This window comes from Ailuropoda melanoleuca, chromosome 5 (genome assembly GCF_002007445.2).
Source record: "Ailuropoda melanoleuca isolate Jingjing chromosome 5, ASM200744v2, whole genome shotgun sequence".
Lineage (NCBI taxonomy): Eukaryota > Metazoa > Chordata > Mammalia > Carnivora > Ursidae > Ailuropoda > Ailuropoda melanoleuca.
Genome location: NC_048222.1, coordinates 69,829,950 through 69,846,085, shown reverse-complemented (window position 1 = coordinate 69,846,085; position 16,136 = coordinate 69,829,950). Strand labels below are relative to the sequence as shown.

At 39.9% G+C, this 16,136-nt stretch overlaps 1 protein-coding gene across 8 annotated transcripts in view; it reads left to right on the top strand.

The window, feature by feature from the left end:
- Window positions 1-16,136, top strand: part of FMN1 (formin 1) — a 412,618-nt gene that overhangs the window by 93,413 nt on the left and 303,069 nt on the right. For all 8 annotated transcript variants that reach the window (XM_034661208.1, XM_034661207.1, XM_034661209.1 and 5 more), the window contains one exon: window positions 15,696-15,874. In XM_034661208.1, coding sequence (XP_034517099.1) covers window positions 15,696-15,874 — 179 coding nt within the window. The remainder of the gene's footprint in view (window positions 1-15,695; window positions 15,875-16,136) is intronic.

Below are 16,136 nucleotides of genomic sequence, written 5' to 3'. Positions count from 1 at the left end.
GGCATTGCTAATCAATCACAAGACTTTTTCCCACTGATCCTGAACATGGCCTCAGATTTCTTGCCAATGCTGCATTAAAGCCATTCAATCCGGGAACATGGCATCCAAACTGAAATCTGTTTTACTTCTATTTATTTATTTATTTTTTTAAAAAATTTATTTATTTATTTGACAGAGAGAGAGACAGCCAGTGAGAGAGGGAACACAAGCAGGGCGAGTGGGAGAGGAAGAAGCAGGCTCATAGTGGAAGAGCCTGATGCGGGACTCGATCCCAGAACACTGGGATCACGCCCTGAGCCAAAGGCAGACGCTTAATGACTGAGCCACCCAGGCACCCCATATTTTACTTCTATTTAAACCTAGTTTCATCTGAGACTAATTAATTACATAGTTTCAGGTAATGGTATTACAGATAAAAGTACTTCAGAAAGAAAATGTTGGAAGAGGGGCAATGAAGAGAAGGCTTCTTTGCTGGAAGGATATTTTAGCAGAAACCAGAGCAATATGAAGAAATTGGTCATGTGATGATCTCAGAATTCCAGCAGAGGAAACACCATTGTAAATGCCACAGGCTGGAGTGAAGTTGTTTTACTCATATAACAGCAAGAAAGCTGAGGTAGCAGGAATGCATGGAGTAAGGGAGATAGTAGGAGATGGAGAGAAAGAGGTACATGGGGTCAGATTAGGTGAGTTTCTTTAAGGTCAGGAATCACCACCACCCCCTTTTTTTTCTTTTAACTGGGATGGAAAGCCATAGCAGGATTTTGATCTGAGCGATGGTGTGAGATTTTTACAAGATCCCATGGATGCTTTTGGAAAACATTATAGGGGATAGGTGTGGAAGAAGGGAGAAGAACTGGTAGATTATTTCAGTTGGTCAGATGAGAGTAGACAGGTGCTTAGACTGGGTGTGAGCAATATGACAAATGGTCAGATTTGGGATACTATTTGGTGGTAGAGCAAACAGGTCTTATTCATAAGATGTATATGGAATACAAGAGAAAGAGAGGACCCAAGGATGAAGCACATTTTTAATCTTAGAAACAGAGTGAATACTGATGAAAGACTGAGGAAGGGGCAAGGTTAGGAGGAAAACCAAGAGTTTGGGATACATAGAGGCCATAGAGCAGTCAGTGCCTATGTGAGACAGGAAAGAGGTCCAGGTGGATGTATCAATGTGGAAGTTACTAGAATTTAGATGGCATTTAAAACTTTGAGATTGAATGAGATGACCAAGGAAGTGAGTGAAGATGGAGAAGGGAAGGGGGCACAGGACAGATTTTGGGGGGGGTGAAACATTTAGAGCCCTGGTTCTCTGGTTAGGAAACATTTAGCAATGTCTGGAGACATTTTTAGTTGTCACAACTGGCTGGGAGGAGGAAGAGGTGCCCCGGTAAGCAGTGCGTGGAGGTCAGAGATCAACATCCTACCGTGCACAGAACGTCCTTCCACAATGAAGAATGATCTAGCCCCAGTGTCTGCAGTACTGAGGTTAAGAACCGTGAGTTAGAAGTGGGGGGGATGAGGAGCCACCAAGGTGACTGAGGAGTGAGCAGTGAACAAAGACGAACACTTGGAGAGTGTTGAGGATGTGGTTTCTAGAAAGGAATTTCAAGGAAAATAAAAGTGTGTTCAACTCTGCCTGATGCTACTGAGAGGTTCCACGGGACAAGGGCTGAGACTTAGCCACTGGATTTGTTAAGAGAGGATCTGGGGATGCTTCCATAAGATTCAAGATTCCTTTGAAGGCTAATAGATTCAGATAATGAGATTTAGACAATTTTCTGAAATTAAGTACATGTTAAACAAATCTGCACCCCCCACCCACATACACACCTTTTTGTTTTAAGCCACAGAGGCAATGCCAAATGAAATTTTTGGTATTCTCATTGCTTAGCTTTTTCGTGTTTATGAAGCACTGATGTAAACTAAATGACTCTGGAAGAAAAAAAAGAGAAAGTTAATAGTATTTATTGAAAGAGGATTCAGCACAGTTAAAACAGGAGATATACCCTAACCTCATACTGGGGTGGTTGTGACTTTCTCTAGGAATTTTCTACATCCCTCTCACTGGTACATAGGACTGTCATTTCAAATAAAGGAAGAGAAAATGAATTATTTGGTGCTTCCATTCATTAACAGCAAGTCACTGTTATGGCTTGTACTGTTATTTTAAGTGACAAATTGTGAAAATTTGGCAAGGAAGTCCACTTCTATGTAGGTAAACAAAATGTAAACCTCCCCCCCCAGTAAAAATCCTACTCCTGAAATACTTGTTAGTGCAGTACGATTCAGTCTTCTTTGCCATTATTGACAATCTTGTGCTTATTTGTAATTTCTCAAAAATGCTAGACTCAAAAGTTCCCATTCTATTATTTGTTTAGTGGAATCATTCCAGAGAAAGTTTATCATGAACTGGAATATAGTGATAAGTTCTTCTTGACTGAAAAATATATAATGAATTCAATTCTATTCTTAGTATAGATTTAGCTCACTTTATGGATCAGTTGCTTTCCTGAAAGATTTGTCCATGAAGTCAATTTTCTTTTAGTAAATTGATTTTTCTGCTGACATGCATTTTAAGTTAGAGCTGTGTTTTCTGGTAAGACAGTAGCCTCCGGACATAGTAAAATCACATTCGAGATAATAGCAATCCCCTCAGGAAAAGGCATTTCCAGATAGTGATAAAATGTGAAAAACAAGTCCCTAAATTGAAGATGATTAGGGTCAATTTTATGTTTGACCAAATAGGCTCACAGTGTAAAGGAAAATAAAATATTGTAATTTAGCTGAACAAAACATTCTGAAAAGATCCTGACTCTTCTAATATTCTGTGTGAAAACTCATTTTTGTGGCTTAGGTCTTTTGTTGTCGTTTTTTGTGTTGTTTGGGGCATATGATAGTTTGAAGGATAAATGAGAAACAACAAAAATATTTCAAAATGAATACAGTAGAATATGAACCATTCATTTGAACTTGAAAGCAACCCCTTTGGAAAAATGGAGTTCTATGCCCTTCTTCCTTTTGGCTGTCCACTGTGTCTAACTCAGCACCAAAGCAAGAGGAATAAACAGTAAGGGGCTTTATGGTGTTTACGGCATTTAGTTTCTCACCTTTTTCTTTCATAAATTGAAAGAAGCTGAGCATGGAGCCTGACATGGGGCTCGGTCTCACGACTGCAAGGTCATAACCGGAGCCAAAGTCAAGAGTTGGACACTTAACCAACTGATCCACCCAGGCATCTGTAATATCTCTTTGTAATAGATCTTGAATGGCAAAATGATTATTCTGCTAGGACAGATGCACACAAGCCTATTTTTGTTACTTAAAGGCTAGAACATATGTAACGTTTTAGAATGGAAGTCAGCAAACTTTTTGTGTAAAGAGCCCAATAGTAAACATTTTTTGACTTTGCAGTCCATAAAGGCTCTCTTGCTGCTTTTCTTCCCCTCATCTCCCACCCCACTCCCTGCCCCTCCCTTTGCTCCTTCCCCTCCTTTAAAAATGAAAAAATGCAAAACCCATTCTTAGCTCACAGGCTATACAAAAATAGCCTGGGTGCTGTATTCATCCATTGGGCCATAACTGTTAACCCCTGTGTCAGGTGCAGATTCCCAAATAGTTCTGCGACGATGTATTCCAATTTGCTCTTTTACCAGGGATCTTGGAGAGTATTTGTTTCACAGTAGCTTCCTTGTATTGTTTTAATATTAATACGAGGACATTCATTCTGTAGGATTTGTTCTATACTATTTTTCAAAATATGTAGCTTTACATTTACTACTGGGTTTTTGTTTTTGTTGTTTTGGACTATAGGAGTTTAATACTCTAGGTCCAGTTCAAAATATTCTACGAAAGACATTCAATTTGTTAGGCCCTGAAATCAAATACATGTATCTCTAATGTATGAGAACCTGAAGTGACCAAGTTGTACTCTTAGCTTCCTGTCTGTTGAAACCAGGACTATCTATATTCCCTAGTAGAAACATTCCTCCTTTGGTCACTAAGATCCAAACCCAGCAAGCCCAAGTTTGCAAAGATAGGAGGCAAAAATTATGGAAGTGATTTATTGTGAAGGACTACCTTTGGTTCCCAGATGTGTGTGTTCTGAGAGGAATGGCATCATATTTTTTCTACTAGTTGAAAGCCTACACTACATTCTTGGGGTAATTGCAGAGATTTGTGCCACCATTGAAGATTTGAAAGATGTAAGGATGGTGACTTATACCATACTCCCATTTCAATTCTCTTTTGGTTAGTGAGAAAACAGATGGCTTTTAGAGAATGACTGGATTCTTATAAAATTAATTACATGGGATGCAAGTTGCAAGTGCTGTTTCAGATATGATATACTTACTGAGTATATCAACATAGCCCCTGGGAGCTAATATGCATTTACTGATTTAGAAAATGCTTTATTTTCATGCCAGTCAATTCATCTTCATCTACAAAGGACAGCAGTATACCATCATTGTCTTACTCCAGGGCTATGACAATTTACCTTTTCTCTATCATAATATAATCTGAAAGGAGTATGATCATTTTGATTTCTCTCGAAAGATTACACTGGCCCATTACATTGCTGCTCTTATTCTAACTGGGTATGGTAAGCATCAGGTAGCAAACACCCTAGATGCTTTAGTAATACACAAACATGCTACAGGCTAGGAAATAAACATAATTCCTGATGCCAATTACTCTGTCCGTCAGAGTCCTGGCAGAAAATAGATGGTACATTCAAAAGGGTTTAAACTGAAAATAACTTAATGAAGAGATTATGTCCAGACCAATTAAGAAAACTGGCTTGGGTTTGTGAGGTTCCCAGAAACTAGCAACAGCAAAAAGCCATTACCAGCTCTAGGCCTGAAGGGGGGAAGGATGGAACAGTATTACAGGAAGCTGGTAAGATTTGGAGTGTGGAAGAGGGTTAGGTAGCAAGAGATATGGTTGCCAAAGAAAGTAGCTGCCACCAAAATCTTGATCCAGTAGGTATGGAGTGACAAACCTCTTTCTTCTTTTGCTCTCCACTTTCTTGCTTTTTATGTTAGACATTCTCCTCAGCTGTCTTGTGATCACCGGTTGTACATGCTTAAGGTCTGGGGACTAAAAAGCTGACTGGAAGCTCTGAGTGACCCTGAAAGGCATTGGATTTGAGATTCACTGTAGGGTGATCTGGGACAGCAGCTTATGGAGGAACTGGAGGCAGCAGCAATGTCTGGGGCTAGTCCTGTTTCTCCCAGAATAATGTTCTAATACCTGCCTGCCCTAGAGACTGAAAGTGTTCTAGAAGCCTAGTGAAGCAACAAAAGCTAAGACCTTAGCATTTTAGCATTCAAGAAGAAGGTGGTTACTGAATCCTCTGTTTTCTGAGTTCACCATGCATCAACTGTGCCTGATATCCCCCAGTCCCGGGAATAAATGTTAAGATGTTGAACACTGTGGAAGAAGGGTCATAATTCAGTGCTAAATAAGGCTATAAATTTTCCTCTGCTCACCACTTTAGCTACGTCTCAAATATTTTCTAATTTCCCTTGTGATTCTTTTTTGAACTATGAAGCTATTTTTGAAGTGTGATGTCTAATTTCCAAGTGTTGGAATTTTCTAGATAGTTTTCAGTAATTGGTATCTGAATTTAATTACATATGTCAGTGAACATATTTTTTATGATGTTGATCCTTTCAGATTTACGAATGGCACAGTATGTTGATGATTTTGATAAATCCCATATGCACTTGAAAAGAATATGTATTCTGTAGTTATTGGATAGTATATCTTATAAATATCAACTGGGTAAAATTGGTAGTAATATTGTTTAGTTCTTCTGTATTCCTACTGATTTTCTGTCAACCTGTTCTATTAACTACTAAGACAGGAGTACTGAAATCTCCAAATATAATTGTGAATACATATATTTATCCAGACCAGTTCTGATAGTTTTGCTTATGTATTTTGAAGTTCTGTTACCAGGTACAAATGAATTTAGGATTGTTATTTCTTTCTGACAAGTTGACTTTTCATCATTATGAAACTTCTCTCTTTATCCCTGGTAACATATCTCATTTCAAAGTTTATTTTTGTCTGATATTAATATAGCCACTCACGCTTTCTGTAATTAGTGTTTGTATATATAGCTTCTTCCGTCCTTCTACTGTTAACTTATTTATAATTTTATATTTATTTATTTATTTTTAAAGATTTTATTTATTTATTTGACAGAGATAGAGACAGCCAGCGAGAGAGGGAACAAGCAGGGGGAGTGGGAGAGGAAGAAGCAGGCTCATAGTGGACGAGCCTGATGTGGGGCTCGATCCCATAACGCCGGGATCACGCCCTGAGCCGAAGGCAGATGCTTAACCGCTGTGCCACCCGGGCGCCCCTATAATTTTATATTTAAAATGAGTTTCTGATAGATAGCAGCATACAGTTGAGTATTGCTTTTTTACCCCGTCTGATAAACTCTGACTTTAAATTGGAGTTTTTAAATGATTTATACTTAATGTAACTATCAGTATAACTGAGTTTGAATCCACCTTCCATTTGTTTTTGTTCCCTTTTATATAATTTTCTACCTTCTTTTAGATCAGGTGCTTTCTAGGATTCCATATTATGTCCACCATCAGAGATATTCTTTTTTTTTTTTTTTTAAGATTTTATTTTTTATTTATTCGACAGAGATAGAGACAGCCAGCGAGAGAGGGAACACAAGCAGGGGGAGTGGGAGAGGAAGAAGCAGGCTCATAGTGGAGGAGCCTGATGTGGGGCTCGATCCCATAACGCCGGGATCACGCCCTGAGCCGAAGGCAGACACTTAACCGCTGTGCCACCCAGGCGCCCCCAGAGATATTCTTTTTAAAAACTGGTAACTCTACAGTTTATGATACGCAACTTTAATTTACCACAGTCTATTTTAAATTACACTACTTCACATAAATGTCTGACTCTTACAACGGAATATTTCCATTTCTCCTTCTTGGATGTGCTGCTGTTGTTATCAGCATCTCTTACCTACATATGTTATAAACCACGCAATGTATTATTTTTATTTCAGTTAATTATATTTTTTAATAACTTCAATAACGAGGAAAATGTCCTGTGTATTAACTTACATGTTTATGATTTTCGGTGCTTTCCAAGTTTTCTTCTGATTTTTTAAAAAGATATATTTATGTGTTTTCGAGAGAGTAGGGGGAGGTGCAGAGAGAGAAAGAGGCTTAAGCCGACTTTGCACTGAGCTCAGAGCCGGACCCGGGGCTCAATCTCAGGACCCTGAGATCGTGACCTGAGCTGAAACCAAGAGTTTGACGCTCAACTGACTACGCCACCCAGGTGCCTCTCTTCTGATTTTTTTCCCTTTGCCAGGGGAAAAAAAATTTTTTTTAACAATTCCTGTGGTCTAAGTCAGCTGAAGATGAATTGTCTGGCTTTTAATTGTCTGAAGAAGTCTTTATTTTCCTTTCACCTTGGAAGATATTTTTACTGCATGTCGAATTCTAGGTTGACTCTTATTTTTCAGTGCTTTAAAGTTGTCATTCCATTGCCTTCCAGCATGCGTATTCAGACAAGAAGTCTTTAATTATTCTTTTCTTTGGTTTCCTATATATATTCTTTTCTCTTACTGCTTTTATAATGTTCTTTTTATACCTGGTTTTCTACAACTTCAGTTATTGTAGTTTTATGTTTTTCCTCCTTAAAGTTCATAGAGCTTCTTTGATCTATGGGTTTATACTTTTTATTAAATTTAGAAAATTTCAGCAAGTATTTTTTTAAATACTTTTCCTTTTCCCCTAGACAGACCCCTGCTTCTAATTTTACGTATGTTAGACTGCTTGATATTTCCCCATAGGTCACTGGGCCCTATTAATTATCTTTAGTCTAGAAATCATCTCTTCACTATAAGCCCAGGCAATCATGAGGCTCACTTCACTTGCGGTACCTCTTTCAAGGATTATAGAACTGCACTGCCTGCTATCCAATACCTAAAAATAGTTGTTTCCTATATTTTGTTTCATTTTTAGTTGTATATGGCAGGAGGTTAATTCTAGGCTCTGGGTTCAGGATCCATTCTCCTACATACTATTTGACCCTGGGTTAAGTTAACTTCTCTATTTCATTACTTTTCTCATCTTTAGAACAGGATTACTTTATACCAACCTTGCAGGATTCTTATGAAGATTCTCAATAATGTGTAATGTGTATAAAGTGTGTGACACATATTAAATGTCCAGTATGAAGGACATTACTCACCCTTAAGAAAATCGATTTGTGGGGAGAGATGGTGATAAATCAGGCCTTGGCTAAGGTTGGGGTCAAGTGCAGGGCTGCTCCTTGATACTAACGGCTGGTGGATGATGGGAGGTAGAAAAGCTCTAGTGCCTAGGACACTTGGCCAAAGGGGGCCATTTAAGAATCTGGCTGTTTCAGGGCAGCCACTACTTAGTAGCGTTCTTAAAGAACTTCTCACTTAGTTTCAAATCACTGGGCCTTCAAGATAATTTCCAAACCTCTCTGGTTAAAAGGACAAAGGCTATTTGTAGCCAATTAGATCAGCACCATTAGCTCTGTGAAGTCAACTGTTGGTCAGAACAGCCAGGATGGAGCTAAGGCTAAGGTGGGAATTGACTGCATTATGTAGCAGTGTCTCTCCGAATTAAACATCAGAAAAATCTTGATCGGCCTTGAAGGATCAGTATGTTTCCTCTTTTTTTTTTTTTTAAGATTTATTTATTCAAGAGAAAGAGGGAGAGCATGGGGGGAGGAGCAGAGGGAGAGGGACAAGCCAAATCCCCATTGAGCACAGAGCCTGAGGACACGGGGCTCTACATGGGGGTCTATACCGGGTTCCATCCCTTGGACCCTGAGATCAGGACCTGAAGGGACACCAAGAGTCAGACACTTAACCAACTGTGTCACCCAGGGGCCCCTCCTCCTTTTGATAATAGAAGTGAACTAACTGAATGCTTTTTCATTCTTGCTTTGTTTGCCAGGACACTCAAAGTCATACTGGGTTCTTAATCTCTTAAATGCTTACCCTTAATATTGGCCTGTGTGCCTTCTTTTTTTCTTTGTCTCAATTTTGTTATGAATATTCATGTTTTGTGACTCTCTTAAGATCGTTTCTTTTTGGAAAAAGATTTTTTAAAAAAATATTCATTATATACTTTATAATCCAAGCCTTAGTATTTTATAGGTTTTTTGCTTTACTATACCTCCTTAGCTATTAACATAATTAGTAATTACGTCATATCTCTTCAAGGGTTGAGCTCCCCATTGGAATAACTATTCCTGTAATAACTGGAACAATGTGACATAAAATGGAAAAAATGTAATTCAAATTTATTTGGAATGAATACGATAAGAAATGTTTTTTGTATTCTTGTTCTTCAATAATATTTTTTGTTAATAAGCAAGTATATTTCTTATCATCAAACATACCAAAATTTTTTGATAACAGGCATTGGAAGTACCAACGTCTAATTTCCTTAGCATTTACTGTCTGAGAATGCATAGAGGCTCTTAATGTCTCAGGGAATCCTACAACCTTCCAAATTTGATCTTTTCTTGATCTTTGCTGCACCAACCCTACTGAGAAGCGTCTGCTCCTACCTTCCACCCATTCTAAAGCAGAGTGACTCAGCATCGTTTGTGCTACTTGAAATACACACCCCTGTTTTTCAGGTGTTCGAATATTCCGTATAACTATAGCCACAAATGAGCTTCCTGACTTGAGCAATATTTGTCTCTCATTTAACATCTGTATTCTTTGCAGGAAAAGAACATGGAAAGAAGTTAGTGTAATAATAATCATAGAAATATATATTTATGTACCTCCTTAAAATGCCATTTCATTTAAAGCTATGCCTATAAATAGTTTCATTCATGGCCCGAGGCTCAAATGTTTGCTCTTTAAGGAAGTTGTGTCATTGATTGGATGTCATTTCTAAGGAAATGCCCTGAGGAACTGCTCTTTTGGGAGGTATCAGCCACTTACTTGGCGCTCTTGCATTTGATGACGTGAATTCTATTTTTAGGACTTAAGCAGATTTGGGATCTGCTGCAGTGGAGTGCTACCGTGAATTCTTATGAGCTTCATTTTTTTTCTCTTTATCTTCCCGGACAGAAAATAGTCCTTAGCATGAGTGTGTGATGTTTAGTATGCCCTCATTGTATACAGGTTTCTTTTCTTTACTTAAAATGGGGATTTGTTTGCATCCCCCATCAATCTGTCACCCCTAGCCCAGGTAAAGTTTCCTGGAAGAAAACAATTTTGAACACAGCTCACTAACAGGCATATTTTTATTTTTACTTTATTTTATTTCTTAGATTTTGTTTATTTACTTGAAAGAGAGAGAAAGAATGAGTAGGGGGGAGGGGCAGAGGGAGAGGGAGAAGCAGACTCCCTGCTGAGCAGGCTGGATCCCAGGACCCTGAGATCATCACCTGAGCCGAAGGCAGACGCTTAACTGACTGAGCCACCCAGGTGCCCCCATTTACATCTACTTCTTACTCAGACCTCAGTGTTCTCTCATCTATGGAATGGCAATGATGTCCTTCTCTAAATAACATAAAAGATTTCCCTGGAACCTAGATTTTAGTTTGCCTTTGCCACTAGGTGGACATATTGGAAATAACACAACCTTCCTGGGTTTCAGTTTCATCAAGTATAAAATGAGCAGATAGGAGATATACAAGATCCCTTCTAATTCTAAATTCTATTTCATTTCATTTGAATTTAAGCATAACTTTAGAAATTCAAACATTGCATTTGTTTGATGGATATGGATGCTGTCTTCATAGTAGACATGGTCTACTCCCCATTCCTTCCTACTTCTTGATCTACCTGCAGCCTTCCCCTGCTTCTGTGCACCTTCCACTTCCATCTGTCTATCCTTGCTCCTAATTTCTCCCTCTATGTACTTCTCACGAGGAGTTAGAGGCTGGGGTGGATAGATAAGGTGTGTTCTCAGAATTATAGTTACCTATCTGCTTAGTGGCATGGTATCATTGAACATCACAAGGAAAGAAAATGGGGGCAATGGGATTGGCAAGCGTTGATCTCAAATTGACAGATACCAGCCATGAGACTATACCTTTACCAAAGCTCTGTCTCCCTGGATAAAGACGTGAATAATTACACACAGGCACACACCCTCTTTACAAGTACTTAACAATGTCACTTTCCATTAGCTACCCATCTAGATTCCTGTCTCTCTTGCTTGTAAGTACATGTTTGAATAACATAATGGAAGACAACCTGTCTACCTTTACATATCAGTTCTGATATTCACGGTTGAGAAAACTTCACCTCTTTGGATTTATTTTAAGTCAGTATGATGGATGGCCTTGGGAACTACAGCATAGGAGCAAAAACTCAAGAAAGTCTCAAGCTAAGGTCTTTTCCACCCCTTCTCCTTTTGGAAGCATAACCACTTCATCATTGCTGTCAAGTGAGGGCTCAGTGTGACAGGAAAATTGAAGGAGGAAGGCTGAAAGGCACTGTAATTTTGTTCCTTGGGGACTTTTGTCCAGATCTGGTTATGTGGTATGTTTGCACACTTCTCTTTGGAAGCAGATTTATACATATGTATATGTATATACATTTATATATGTGTATATATCTATATAGACATGTAGATATTCCTTAGATAATTAAAGACAATGCCTGCTGAATAAGGTTAATTCTAATGAAATGAAGTTTGTGTGTGAATCATGGTATGAATGAGGAAATGGGTATGCCATGAGTTTTTGCTTGATTTTCCAAAACCTGATATATTGAATAATTGTTTTCAGTAGGAATTACAAAAAATATATATTGTAGTCATTAAGCCCTCTCAGCTGAAATGGTTTAAATTTTTTAATAGATACAGTGCTTCTGGTGGAGACAGATGATAGTCTATTAGGCAGCTATTTTGATAAATAAACCCCAAATCTCAGTGGCTTGTAGCAAATATTTATTGTTCTCATTCATCATCCTAAGAGTTGGTTGGCTGTCGTTCACTTGCTCTGATATGGGTCCATTCCGGGCAGCAGGACTATGTTTGGGTCTTCTCTGCGTCTCATTTGGGCTCCCTAGCACATGCTTGTCGCATGGTGATGGCAGAAACACAAAGCAGGGGGAAAACCACAAAATGCCTCTTAAGGCCTGGACTCAGAATTGGCATCCTGTCACATTGCTCTCATTCAATTGGCTATAGCAAGACACAAGGCCAGATCCAACATCCATGGACCAGGGGAAATACACAACAACTATGCCAATGGGTGGAGCTCCAAATGCCACTGGAAAAGGCCTTGGGTGCATAATCATAATGCAGGGAGGAAGTGAAGGAGTGGAAACAGTGATCCTCAGGTAGGGATGCTTATTCCATTTTGGAAAGACGAGCTACGGAGACTGCTTCCAGTTTTAAATGGCCTATTACCTTTCCTTTCTGTCTGCTTCACTGACAGCAGAACCCCAGTCTGATGTTGTAGGTTAGCATCAGGAAGTGCAGCTCATCATTTGAATGGTTGGGAAAAGCACGGACTTTCAAGGTGGTCCCAAGGTAAGTTGCCCTTCCTGTGCTGTGTCCGTGCTGTATGTTGTATTAACAGCAGTCAGCTGTAGCATTAACCTGTGTGCATGTGTGGTTCATCAAGCCTCTGAAATGTCTTTGAGAAACAAAATAACCAATAAATATGGAGTGGAAAATGCATTTCTAGTATGCACATGGAAGGGAAAAACATGATTGACTTGAAGAGACCGTTCTTGGCTTTTTGCAAAATGTTCAATGAAAATATAACACCTCAAAATCTCTTTGTGTCATAAAACTAGATGACATTTGACTATTTGACAGAATATACTTACCTAATTTCAGGTAATTTTTTTTCTCTTTATTAATATTTATTCAGTTGAAGAGAATAGTGTGGCCACTAGCTGTGTTAACCAATATGGTCATGTGCTTTATTTTTGACTGTTCAGAAAGCTTGTGTTCGTATTGTTAAAACTCTCCATTCAAAGACTTGCTTTGTAAGTTTGTTATGTCCTTTCTAATGGTGAATTTGTCATTTGCACCTATCTGTCAGACTTTTGAGAGTAACGGTTTTGTTACTTATTTCTGCCCTTGGTCCTGTCCTGACGATCTTCACCAAAATGAGTACGCATCACCGTTACACCTTGCGCATTTACTTCATAGGGACATTGTCTGGTTAAACATTAGGTGTTAGAAATTGGCTCTATAAATGAAAACGAACTCCAAAATGAAGTCACATTTCCTCGTTTGTGGCTAAACTTGGTGTTGTCTTTCCTCTGCATAAAGAGTGGATTGGATTGCACCGCACACCTTATTAACGAAGTGTCCGACAGCCTCTGCAGGGTGCGTGGGTGCGTTTGCGTGGGCACCTGCATTTTATCCGAGGACACCGGATCCTTGTTACCGTGGGAATTCCTCCCTCTCTTATACCTAAACGGCGACCTTCCAGTCACCAGACAATGTGCCTCTGATGATCCGGAGGTCCTGCCTTAGGTGTTTACATATGTTGTTTGTGACATACAGACTACGTTTTATGTTGTTTTCTTAATCTGTGTAAACTTTACCCAATGTCAGCCGCCCTCCCAAAATCAAAATGAAAAGTGGAGGGACTTAAAAAAAGGGGATGGGATTAGTAATTAACACATTTCTGACGATGACGTGGCACAGTGAGGGGACACCATAAATTTAAACAGGTTGGTTTCCCCTTTCTTGCCAGATATAAACAGAAGTATTCTAGGAGGGAGCTGAGCCTTATAAATGGAAGTTTAACCGCCTGAGCTTCAATCTGTCCATCTGTTAGAGCACGACCAGCACTGCCTTCCTCTCAGGGTCATCGTGAGGATACGGGGGGGTGGTGCTTAGCAGAGGGCTCCTCTCCGAGGTTCTCTCAGGCACTAGACCTTTTCTGTGTCTTCTTTGGAGCAGGAGTGGGCACCCTCTGCAGCCCAGGAGGGCCTAAGCGAAAGCCCAGGGGACAGTCTGTCTCGAGAGAGTATGTAGCTAGGGGCAGAAGGAAAGGGTGAGGCCAGGTGAATAAAAAGGCCCTCATTCTAAGGCATCTGGTGTACATGAAGGAAGAGCCTGGTTATGACTTTCCGGACACCCTGCGTCTGCCCAGGAGACGCCTGACATCTTGGATCCTTATTTTCTCAGTGCCTACAGAATAGTGTTTTGTCAACAGCCTGCCAGAGGCCAGCTGAAGAGACACTGTGACCTGTATCATCTTTCACTTTGAAGTGTGATTGAAAACCAGTCAACCAAACAAGCAAGCACAAAGCAAAACCTTGCTGTTTTCAAATTTTCTTTCTTCTAAAAATCTGCTCTAATGTAAAGGAGAAGACTGTTATCCCACAGTCGTTTTACCAGCTGACTTAGCTCAAATCAGGTTTGCAGTATGGCAAAAGCCACTGGCTGGCATCGGGCTACTATCAAAGAGACAATATTACAAGGATTAGGTGTAATAAATGCCCTATCATATATCCAGCAGTGAGCTCTACTGCTAAGTGCACTGAGCCTAAACCCTCGGCCTGTTTGCTTAATATTTTGCCAAGGTTGCTTACCAGGAATTAAAAGAGGCCTAGGAACTTGAGAGCTGTGTGGGACTTTAGAGGTGATCTAATCTAGAATTTTCCAAACTATGTTCCAGTGGAACACTAGTGGCTTCCAACATGTTTCACAAGGATCCTTTAAATGGATTCTGTGGTCTAATAAGTTCGGAAAACGCTATTATACAGAGCTAAGCTCCTTTACTAAAGGGTGTTTCAAAGTCTTTACTACGCTATTGTGACTCGTGGCTCTAAAGGCTACAGCACACAGTTTTTCTCACATTTAGTTGACCACAAAGTCCTTTCGTTATACAACACACATCGCCATTTCAATGGCACAGGCCACCTGGGTAGTCATTAAGAGCATGGCTTCTAGTGTTTAACTGCTGGGGTTCAGTTCCTGGCTTTCCCATTTATTGACTTTGTGATCTGGAGCAAATTGCTTGACCTCTTTGTGCTTCAGTTTCCCCATCTAAAATGGGAGCACTGGTGATGCCTACCTATAGAGCTATCATGAATTGCACAGTGCCTGGCACATCCTTGACTATTATCCCAACACAGTTTAGGTAAAAACTGATGTGATACCCTCATTCCAGAGATGAGAAAAGTGAGTCCCAGATAGTTCACTCATGCAATGTCACTCATTCAACAAAGTGACCACGTGCCAATATGCACCATGCACGATAATTCTACCCCCAGAAATGAAGATGTCCATGATGCAGCTTCTGCTCTAGAAGAACGCACATACTAGTGACTAGTGACCTGGCTCAGGTAACACCTGTTAGTAGTGAACCCAACAACTCAGGCCTCCTGACTTCTGTCCTGCAGCTCATCCTCTGATTCTGTCCTGAGAGAGAATGGGCTGTATCGCCTGCATTGGTAAGCAAGGATAGTGAACGTGGAGTATAGCTAATAGACTTTTCTTTGTGAATTGGGGGTGAGGGCAAATGTTTTAAATTCTTTGCTAGTGAGATCCAGAAAGAGTAATCAAGACAAGCACTTTTGGAAGAGAGCATACTCTAAAAATACAACCTAGAAAGGAATGTAAGAGGTAGTATGAAATGGCCCACATAGGAGAACAAGATAGGGCTGGCTTGATGGTTTTTTAGCCGCCGTGTCACTGATGGTCTTCTCTGTTTTTGTCTAGGCATCTCTTCCGAGGGCTTCCCCCGGGACTGTTTGAGTGATCAGACAACAACTAAAGACCTTCCCAACAAGGATGGAGGTGCATGGTTCCTGGGCTATCGAGCAGGACCAGCCTGTCCATTTCTGCTCCACGAGGAGAGAGAGAAGCCAAACAAAAGCGAACTGTACTTGGATCTCCATGTAAGTGGAAACCTTCGCGCTTGAGCTGTGATTCTCTGCGGTCAACAGAGATGCATTTACTGTAAATTGTGTTCACAAAACTGCTGAAGCTGCATTTTGTGGGGAGGTCATTATCTAAAAATCAGTCAGCTGCAGAATACAGAGACACCTCAGTGGTCCGAAATGTGTGCACTAGAACGTGATTATGTTTACAGTTTACCTGAATGTTTTCAGAGTGCTCTCCCTACGTCAGCTTTAATGCCTAAACCTTGTGGTGGGAGTA